We start from the raw sequence: 8,263 nt of genomic DNA on the forward strand, positions 1-8,263 counted from the left end.
CATGGTAGGGGGCGGACCTGCTACCCCCTCAGTACAACTTTATTTTTTGTTTTGTTTTGCTTTTTTGCTTTAAATCAGAAAAGGACACACTTCTTTAGTGCTGGGGGGGGGGCACCTGCTCCAGTTTCTGCAAAACTGCCCCTTCTGTCTTTCTGAAACTTGGGGAAGGAATTATAAGCTGTTGGTTTTTGGCAGGTAATCACTCAATAAACCTTTATTAAGCACCTGCTGTGTGCCAGGCGCCAAGGTACAAAAAGACCCAGTCCCTGACCTTGTGGAGCTTACAATCTAGTTGGGGGGTCGGGGCTGGGGACGACAATACGCAAAACAAGTTAACAGGAAAGGCACTGCCGTGAAGAAGGGTTAGGGAGGGCTTCCTGGAGAAGGGGGCTTTTTGAATTGGGGAATGGAGAAGGGAGAGTGTTCCAGCCTGGGGGACACCAGCGAGAATACCCAGAGCTGAGATGGGGGAGCCCCCAGAAGCCACTGCAGGGTGTGAGGATGAGGGTCTGGTTCAGAGGAGCGGAGGGGCGTGTCTGGGAGAGGCTGCTGAGACGGAAGCAGGGGCCTTGGCGCCATGTTGGATAAGCCAGTGGAGGGAGGCGGGGAAGAGTTCTTGAAGGATCCAGGGCGACTGTGGAAGTGGGGGGGATGCTGCATTCGGAGCAGTGGGGAGGGAGGGGGAGAGGATCAACATCAGGAAATGTCTTCGGACATATGGAATGGGAATAAGGGAAATGTCTTTCAGGCTCCAAGAAGGGCTGTGGCCCGGCTACCTGGCAGCTCTGGGGATAAGTACCTGGCAGCTCTGGGGATAAGTACCTGGCAGCTCTGGGGATGAGCAGAGGCCGGCAGGCTCCGGGGAAGCACCAGCCTGAGCGCTGGCGTGGGATTACCTTCCCACTTCACATTTTGAGCCCCATCCTTCTTAAAGCCCGGCGGAAGCCAGGCTGGGAGCTAGAGTCCAAGGCCTTCGCCGGGCGTGGCGCTGCTGGGCTGGGCTCAGGGCCCCGTGGTCAGAGCTGTGGCTCCACCCTGGGCTCGGCTGGGACTGGGGGTCCTGGCGTGGACACCTCCTTCCTGGAGAAGAGAGCCAAGCTGAGGGTGGGCTCCCGCTCCCACCGGCCCCCACGCCCTCCCTCCAAACCCGGCCCCTGCGCTCCCCTCCCCACCCCAAACCTCGTTTGCTCAAGATGGCCCCCTCCCTTCCCCAAGCTCCTCCACCAGCCCCCTTTCATCTCCTAGCCAGCTGCCCCCTCTCGTCGTCTCCCCTAACTATTCTCTCATTGCTGCCTGGGGCATGGCCAGCTCTCCCAAATCCCGGGCCCTCACTGACCTTCTCTCTCCCCCATCCTGGCTAGACTCTGCACTCGGGGCCTCCACTTTCCCCCCACCGCCTCCTAGACCCCTTCCAACGAGCTCTCCCAGGGGACCAGTGGCCTTTCCTCCATCCTCAGCTCTCTGCAGCCTGTGGCCTCTCCTTGAGCCTCCCTCCCGTCCTCCTCCTCCGGCTCAGTCTGCTTCTCTCCAGACCGTGCCCTCCGACCCCCAGGGCTTCCCCCCCACGCTGCGGCAGCGGGTGCTCTCCCCGCTCCCGGGATTCACTAGGGCTTGGCGGAAGGTTCCCCAATTTACAGCTCTCGCCTTAGCCCTTCCCGGACTCCGGGGCCATTCTCCACCCGCCGGCCCTCTCCCCGGTCACTGGGCCCTTCTCCCCGAGCCTCGGGTCAGCGCGGCCAGGCTGGGAGTGCGCCGGGGCCCACCTCAGCACATCCAGCTTGCGGGCGGTCTCCTGGCGCCGCTGCTCCGTGATGGGGTACGCCGACAGAATGGCCAGCCCCAGCAGCACCATGCTGGTGGGGACGGCTCCGATCAAGACCTTGAGCGCCAGGACCGCCTGCTCAGACTGCTTACAGGCCCCGGACTCGTACCCTGCGAAGCTGAGACGACCCCGTAAAGCCCCTGCCCTCCCCGGCTCGGAGCCCAGGCCCGCAACGCGGCGGATCGAGGACCCCCGAGGAAATTGTGTCACTGGGAAACAGGGAGGGAGGGCGACTCGGTGGAAGTGATCTGTCCTCGGGGACCTCCCCAACCCCTGGGACATCAGGGGGGCAGGATCGACCCGGGAGGAGCCCAAACACTCTCCGGACAGAAAGCCCCCCGCCCCGGGGCCCCAAGGCTGCACAAGGAGGCCAGGCCCCCTCCCGGCCCCCCCCCCCCGGCCCCCTCACACCCCTGCTCCCCTCGGGCCCGGCCCCCCAGCCTCCGTCACTCACTCCAGGCTCAGGGTGGAGATGCCCAGGGCCGCGGCCCCCGACAGCTTGGTGAAGAAGACGTAGGAAGAGTAGAAGATGGTTTCCAGGTCCTTCAGAGGAAGTCTCTGGAGCCTGAAGTCGTCCACGACGTCGGGCAGCATGGACCTGGGACAGAGCCCCGGGTGTGGGTGACCCCGCGGGCCACCGGCCCCCCCCAGCGCCTCCTTCCTCTCTGCTCCAACTCAGGGTGGGGGGGGGAGTGCCAGGGGGGAGCGCTGGGCCCGGAGAGGGGAAACCCGAGTCAGGACCCGTTCCTCCCCTGCTTGGGCCTCCCTCCCGGGGTGGTCTGGGGGGCAGTGAGAGGAGGATTGTGGGACACTCAGCACAGGCCTGGGCACACAGGAGGGGCTACATGCCCATCCCCCCCCACTGGGCTCCCTCGCACCCCAGAAGCTCCGGGGCCTCCCAGCCTCCCCAGCCTGTCTGGGCACAGATGGGAGCCTTCCAGCTTGCTTTTGCCAAACCCACAGCCCCCCTCCGGTCCTGCCCGCCTCTCCCTTCGGTGTCCCTGACCTCCCCCTGCCCCCGCCGCCCACCCAGAGGAGCCTGGCCCTGGCCACCTACCAGGGCAGCAGCGAGGCCACGGCAATGCTGGCGCCGGACACGAAGGCCACGCTGTAGGCCACGGGGGCGGTGGGCACGGCTGCCAGCAGCAGCGCAGAGGGCACCATCGCCTGTGGAGGGGAGGGGCCGTTAGAGGCCGCTTTAACCCCCCCTGGGCCGCCCCCCCTCCTCACTCACCCCGATCCCGCAGGCTGCGGACTTCTTCCCCACTCTCAGCAGGAACCATTCCCAGAAGGGGGTGCTCAGGACAGCGGCCACCTTGGGGGAGGGGAACCGGGCTGTCCACACCGTGGGGGGCAGGGAGCTCCAAGCCCAACCAGGGCCCCGACAGTGACCAGCGCCTGCAGCCGGGGCCTCCACCCCCCGTGTGACCTGCTCCCCTCCTCCCCATGGCCTGTCAGGCCCCCTCACCAGCACCAGCAGCACCAGGTTCTGCGTGTGGCTGTGCAGGGGGGCCGCGTGGGTGCAGAACAGGACCAGATAGCTCTGCTGAACCTGTGGGGGCGGGAGGGCGCGGCTGTTGGGGGGGGCCAGGACCCGGGCTCCGAGGGCCGGCTCCGTGTTCTGGGGGCGCCTCCGGAGGGGGAGGGAGAAGTGTCAGCCATCCCGGGGCTCTACCCGGGTGGGGAGGGGGGGGGCGGGGCTGGGGCTCTCGGAGGACAGGGTGGGGGAGGGGCCGGGCCCGGAGGTACCTGGACGGCGGCGGAGATGAAGAGGAAGGCAGCCACGAGCCGCTGGTAGGGCTGGTGCCGGAGGGTGTGGCCGAGGCCCTGGAGGAAGGGGAGCCCCCTGCGCTGGAGGCCGCCGAGATCTGGAGGCCGCGGCAGGCGGAGCGTTAGGAGAGGGTCCGCCCTTCGCATCCCCCGCCCGCCCCCCGACCCCCCCTCCCGCCGCCCCCTCACCGTCTTCCTCCGAGGTCCCCAGGGCCAGCAGGGCGGCGCACAGGGGGTAGGTTCCCGCGACGACCCCCGCGGCGATCATGTAGCGCTGGCTCTGTGGGAAGGCGCGGTCACGGGGGCCTGGGCCCGCCCCCGCGGCCCCCCCAGAAGGGCCCCCGGCTCACCGTGTGCGGAGGGGCGCCCGAGGCCGGAGACGGCGGGGGGGCCGTGAGGTTGGCCTCCGGGCACGCGGGGGCCTCGTGGGCGCCGGCCACGATGAGGCCGTGGGCCGTGGCTCCGATCAGCGTGCCGGCCATCTCCATCGTCATCCTGGGGGGGCAGGGCCAGGGTCCCGGGCTCACCCTCCGGGCTGGGGGGCGCCTGCCTCCACCTCCCCCCAAAGTGAGCCTCAGGAGCTGCCCAGGAAGCCCTCAGTCTCATCCAGGCTCCCTCCCCCCCCTCCCCCACCGCATCCCCACGACGGGGCTATCTTTGTGTTCCTAGTGCTTGGCACACAGCAGGCACTTAATACTTGCTCACGAGTCCGGGAGCCCCGGACGCCCCCTGAGCCACTCACGATAGGCAGTGGCCGAGTCCCTCTCCTGCTGGTCCCGAGTGAGGAACATGGTGAGGGCCGAGTAGGGGACCTGCAGCAGCTGGAGGAGGGGGCGCGTCAGCGCCTCGAGGGGGACCAGCCCCGCCCCCCCCCCTCCCGCGCCCCGGCCCGAGCCCTCACCGTGGACAGCGCCTGGAAGAGGCAGTAGAAGGCCCCGTACCAGAGCGCCCGCAGGCGGCCCACGGGGGGCAGGAACCACAGCAAGAAGTAGGTGAGGCCCAGGAAGGGCGAGCAGCCCAGGATCCTGGGGGGGGGGGGGGAGGGGGGGGGGGAAAGAAAGGTGAGTCCGGCCTCCGTCCCTCAGGACGGGCCCCGCCCCCCCCGCGCCCCCCCCTCCCCCCCCCCCCCCCCCCCGCTCACCAGGGGGTGAGGCGGCCCAGGCGCGTCCTTGGGCTCCGGCTGACGAGGAATCCGGCCGCGGGGTCTGCCGCCGCCCCCGACAGCCTCCCCGCGAACAGGACGAGCGAGGCTTGGGCGGCCGGGATCTGCGGCCACAGGAGCAGAAGTGAGAGGGCGCCGGGCCTTCCCGGGGCGGGGCGCCCTGGCCGGGGAGGGGGGCTCTGGCGGGGGGGGGGCGGGGGGGGGGCTCTGGCCGGGGGGGGGAGGGGGGCCGGCGGGAGGCTCTCACCCGGGCCACGTCGAGCAGGAAGAGCTGCAGGTAGAAGGCTGCTGCGCTGGAGGCCGCCTGGTTGGGGGCGCCCCCAAGGCTGTAACAGAGCTTGGAGATCACGGAGAGGCGCCCACCGGGACCATCCTGGGGAGAGGCGGGTGTCAGCGGCCCCGCCCCCCCCCCGGGGGCTTCAGAGCCCCGCGGCGGCGCCATGGGGGGGGCTCTGGCCTTCGTGGCCCCATGTATACAGCGCTGCCTGCCTGATAAATACCGCTCTGCCTGATGCATACAGCTGGCTCCTAATAAATGCTCAATGAATGGGATCGATGGAGGCGAACGGAAGGAAGGGCTGAGAGGCAAGGCCTGTCCCGCAGGCTCCGGGCCCGGATGTGGTTGGCCTCCCTGGAATCTCCGAGCTGTGGGGCCGCGGGCGGGCGCCCTCCTAGCGGGGGTGCGTGTGCATGAGTGTGAAAATGAGGGCAAGAATCTGGAACTATGCCCCAAAAGTTATCAAAATGTGCGTCCCCTTTGAGCCAGCAGTGCTACTCCTGGGCTTATATCCCAGAGAAATACTAAAGAGACCTGTATGTGCCAAAATGTTTGTGGCAGCTCTTTTTGTTGTAGCTAGAAACTGGAAGATGAATGGATGTCCATCCATTGGAGAATGGTTGGGTAAATTGTGGTATATTAAGGTTATGGAATATTATTGCTCTGTAAGAAATGACCAGCAGGAGGAATACAGAGAGGCCTGGAGAGACTTACATCAACTGATGCTGAGTGAAATGAGCAGAACCAGAAGATCACTATACACTTCAACAACAATACTGTATGAGGATGTATTCTGATGGAAGTGGAGGTCTTCAACATAAAGAAGAGCTAATCCAATTCCAATTGATCAATGATGGACAGAATCAGCTACACCCAGAGAAGGAACACTGGGAAGTGAATGTAAACTCTTAGCACTACTGTCTATCTACCCAGGTTACATGTACCTTCGGAATCTAATAATTAATGTGCAACAAGAAAATGGTATTTACACACATATATTGTATCTGGGTTATATTGTAACACATGTAAAATGTATGGGATTGCCTGCCATGGGGGGGGGGGGAGGGAGTGGAGGGAGGGAGGGGATAATTTGGAAAAATGAATAAAAAAAAAAAAAAAGAAAATGAGTGCAAGAGGGCACATAAGGATGCGGGAACATGCATGAGTGTGCGTGGGAGAGAGTGTAGACGGCCGGCCAGGCGGGTGCAGAGCCTCCAGCGGGGTGGGAGGGCGGCCGCTTGACCATAGCCCCTTGTCCCCCTCCCCCCCCGGCTGCAGAGAAGGTGCGGGGGTCTGCGCCAGCCCCGGGAACCGTCCTGGGGAGGAGCGGGCGCCCAGGCCGCCCCGGGGCCCCACCCGCCGCCCCGGCCCTCCCTGGGCCCCCTCTAGCCGTTATCTGGCAGCTCACGCCCTCACACTTCCCCAGCCGCGGAAAGCCAAGTCATAGAGAGCGGTGGGAGGGCCGCGGGGGGGGGGGGGGGGGGGAGGCTGGCTCCGAGAAAGTCCGGAAGCAGTCCCCCTCCCCCCTTCCACCCCGCTCGGGGGCCGCCGGCCCGCAGCTGCCTCCCGTATCCGCGAGAAACTGTGCGGGAGGAAGCCCGGCCGCTGCTGACCCCCGGCCTAGCGCCCCCCCCCCCCGCTTCACCTGAGGGGGCTCCTCCTCTTCCTCGAGGATCCGGGGGCCTGGGTCGCGATCCCGAGTGGAAGCTGCCATCCGGCCGCCGCCTCTACCTCGGTGTCGTGGCCACCAGGAGCGCCGGCTCCTCTTCTTCTGGAGCCGGGGCTTGGGGGCGGGGCTGGAGAGGGCGGGGCAGGAGGGGGCAGGAGGACCCCCGCCCTCCAGATGCGCTGGGGAGGAAGAGGCCGCCGGGGTGGGGCCGAGGCCGGGTTCTGGGATCCCCCAGCGGAGGGGCCCGCCGGAGGCCGGTTGGGCCTTCAGTCTCCTTCCCGTGGAGGCCGGGGTGAAGGCGGAGCGGGGACCTGGGGGCCCCGGGACGGGCGCTCGGGCGCTGCGAGAAGCAGCGGGGGGAGTGAGGGGAGCGCGGCCCAAGAGCCAGGACCTGCCCGGGCTCCCGGCCAGGGAGGGATGGAGCGGCCGCGGCCGGGCGGAGGCTGGAAAGGCGCGGGGAGGAAGCCTTCAAAGCAAAATGTGGCCAGTGTGGTGCCCTGCGCCAGGCCGAGCCCAGACTGCCGTCCTGGGGGGAGGGGCGCCAGGCTCTGGCCGCGGGCACCGGCTGCCTCACCCCCTTCCCCTTCCCCAACCCGGAGCAGTTTTCCTGGCGGCCCCTCCCCCCGGCTGCCTCCAGAAGGCACCTTAAAAAGGATTGGGGGGGGGTGTATATTTGACACATCCGCACTTCTATGGACATTTACGCCCACATAGACATGGATGCATGTTCATGCCCACATATTCCACCCGGATCCCACACACACACATGTATGTTTTACACACGCACAGACATAGTACCCACACCTATTTTACAGATATTGCACATTTTTACACACACAGACACACGTACATATTTCACACACACATGTAAACATTACACCCACACATTAAAGACAGGTCAGGCCCGCCCCCCACCAGCCGCGCCTCCTCCGGAGGTGATTCTGGGTGAAACGGGATCGTAGCGGCGCCGTCTCCCACGAGGGGGGAGGGCCACCTGAAGCCACACGTGAGGAAGCCCACGGCACACAGTAGGGCCACACACGGCGCCCTTTCCCCTCCCGTCTTAAGTAACGCGGCCACACGGGCCGTTCCTGACTGAGGGAGCGCAGGGCCCAGAGTTCACATGGGACCGCGGACGCTTCCTGGCCCCGCCGTGATCTCCATTTCCCCGTTCCCCTCGTTGTAAAAGGGGCTTTTCCGTGAGTGACCGGACGCGTCCGAGGGCTTCGGGCCGGGCTGACGGAGGGTGCCGGCGAGCCCGGGCGCCCGCATCTAGAGAAAGGCGCCGCTCTGGCTCCCGCCGCACTTGTCAGACCCTGTGGCCATTCCCTCCTGCCTCCCCCGCCCCCCCAGCCTCCCAGGGCGTGCTCTCCACATGGGGCTCGCCCCTCGGACGCGCGTCTCCCCAGTCCCGGAGGCAGCCACACCTGGAACGCAGGCGCTTTCTCTGGGTTTTCAACATGAGCGCTGCCCCAGGTGGAGCTGGAAAAACACTCACACACACTCACAGCCTCACACACTCACACTCACTCACTCTCACACACACTCACGGTCTCTCACACT

General features: G+C 66.1%; 1 protein-coding gene across 2 annotated transcripts; it reads right to left on the bottom strand.

Annotated features, from left to right (window-relative positions):
- MFSD2B (MFSD2 lysolipid transporter B, sphingolipid) lies at positions 1-7,162 on the bottom strand. Of its 2 annotated transcripts, XM_074285349.1 has the most exons (14): positions 6,677-7,162; positions 5,002-5,127; positions 4,734-4,858; positions 4,494-4,617; positions 4,331-4,413; positions 3,943-4,087; positions 3,782-3,872; positions 3,572-3,690; positions 3,291-3,374; positions 3,057-3,137; positions 2,880-2,989; positions 2,277-2,420; positions 1,764-1,940; positions 1-1,080 (listed from the first exon to the last, which is right to left on the bottom strand). In XM_074285349.1, exons 1-14 carry the CDS (start codon positions 6,743-6,745, stop codon positions 1,017-1,019), a joined length of 1,542 nt encoding a protein of 513 aa, XP_074141450.1. In that variant the 5' UTR covers positions 6,746-7,162; the 3' UTR covers positions 1-1,016. The 2 variants fall into 2 exon arrangements, with proteins under 2 accessions (XP_074141450.1, XP_074141448.1); XM_074285347.1 differs by lacking the exon at positions 3,057-3,137 and having other exon boundaries at positions 6,677-7,144.
- Positions 7,163-8,263: the final 1,101 nt, after the last annotated feature.

The sequence above is a fragment of the Sminthopsis crassicaudata genome, chromosome 2 (genome assembly GCF_048593235.1).
Source record: "Sminthopsis crassicaudata isolate SCR6 chromosome 2, ASM4859323v1, whole genome shotgun sequence".
NCBI lineage: Eukaryota > Metazoa > Chordata > Mammalia > Dasyuromorphia > Dasyuridae > Sminthopsis > Sminthopsis crassicaudata.

Excerpts from the sequence above, each read along its gene's own strand:
- MFSD2B (XM_074285349.1), bottom strand. The coding sequence starts at position 6,745 with ATGGCAGCTTCCACTCGGGATCGCGACCCAGGCCCCCGGATCCTCGAG. Across the intron at positions 4,618-4,733 it reads CTGGGCCGCCTCACCCCCTG|GATCCTGGGCTGCTCGCCCT; the intron begins GTGAGCGGGGGG and ends CCCCCCCCCCAG. Across the intron at positions 1,941-2,276 it reads ATCTCCACCCTGAGCCTGGA|CTTCGCAGGGTACGAGTCCG; the intron begins GTGAGTGACGGA and ends GGGTCGTCTCAG.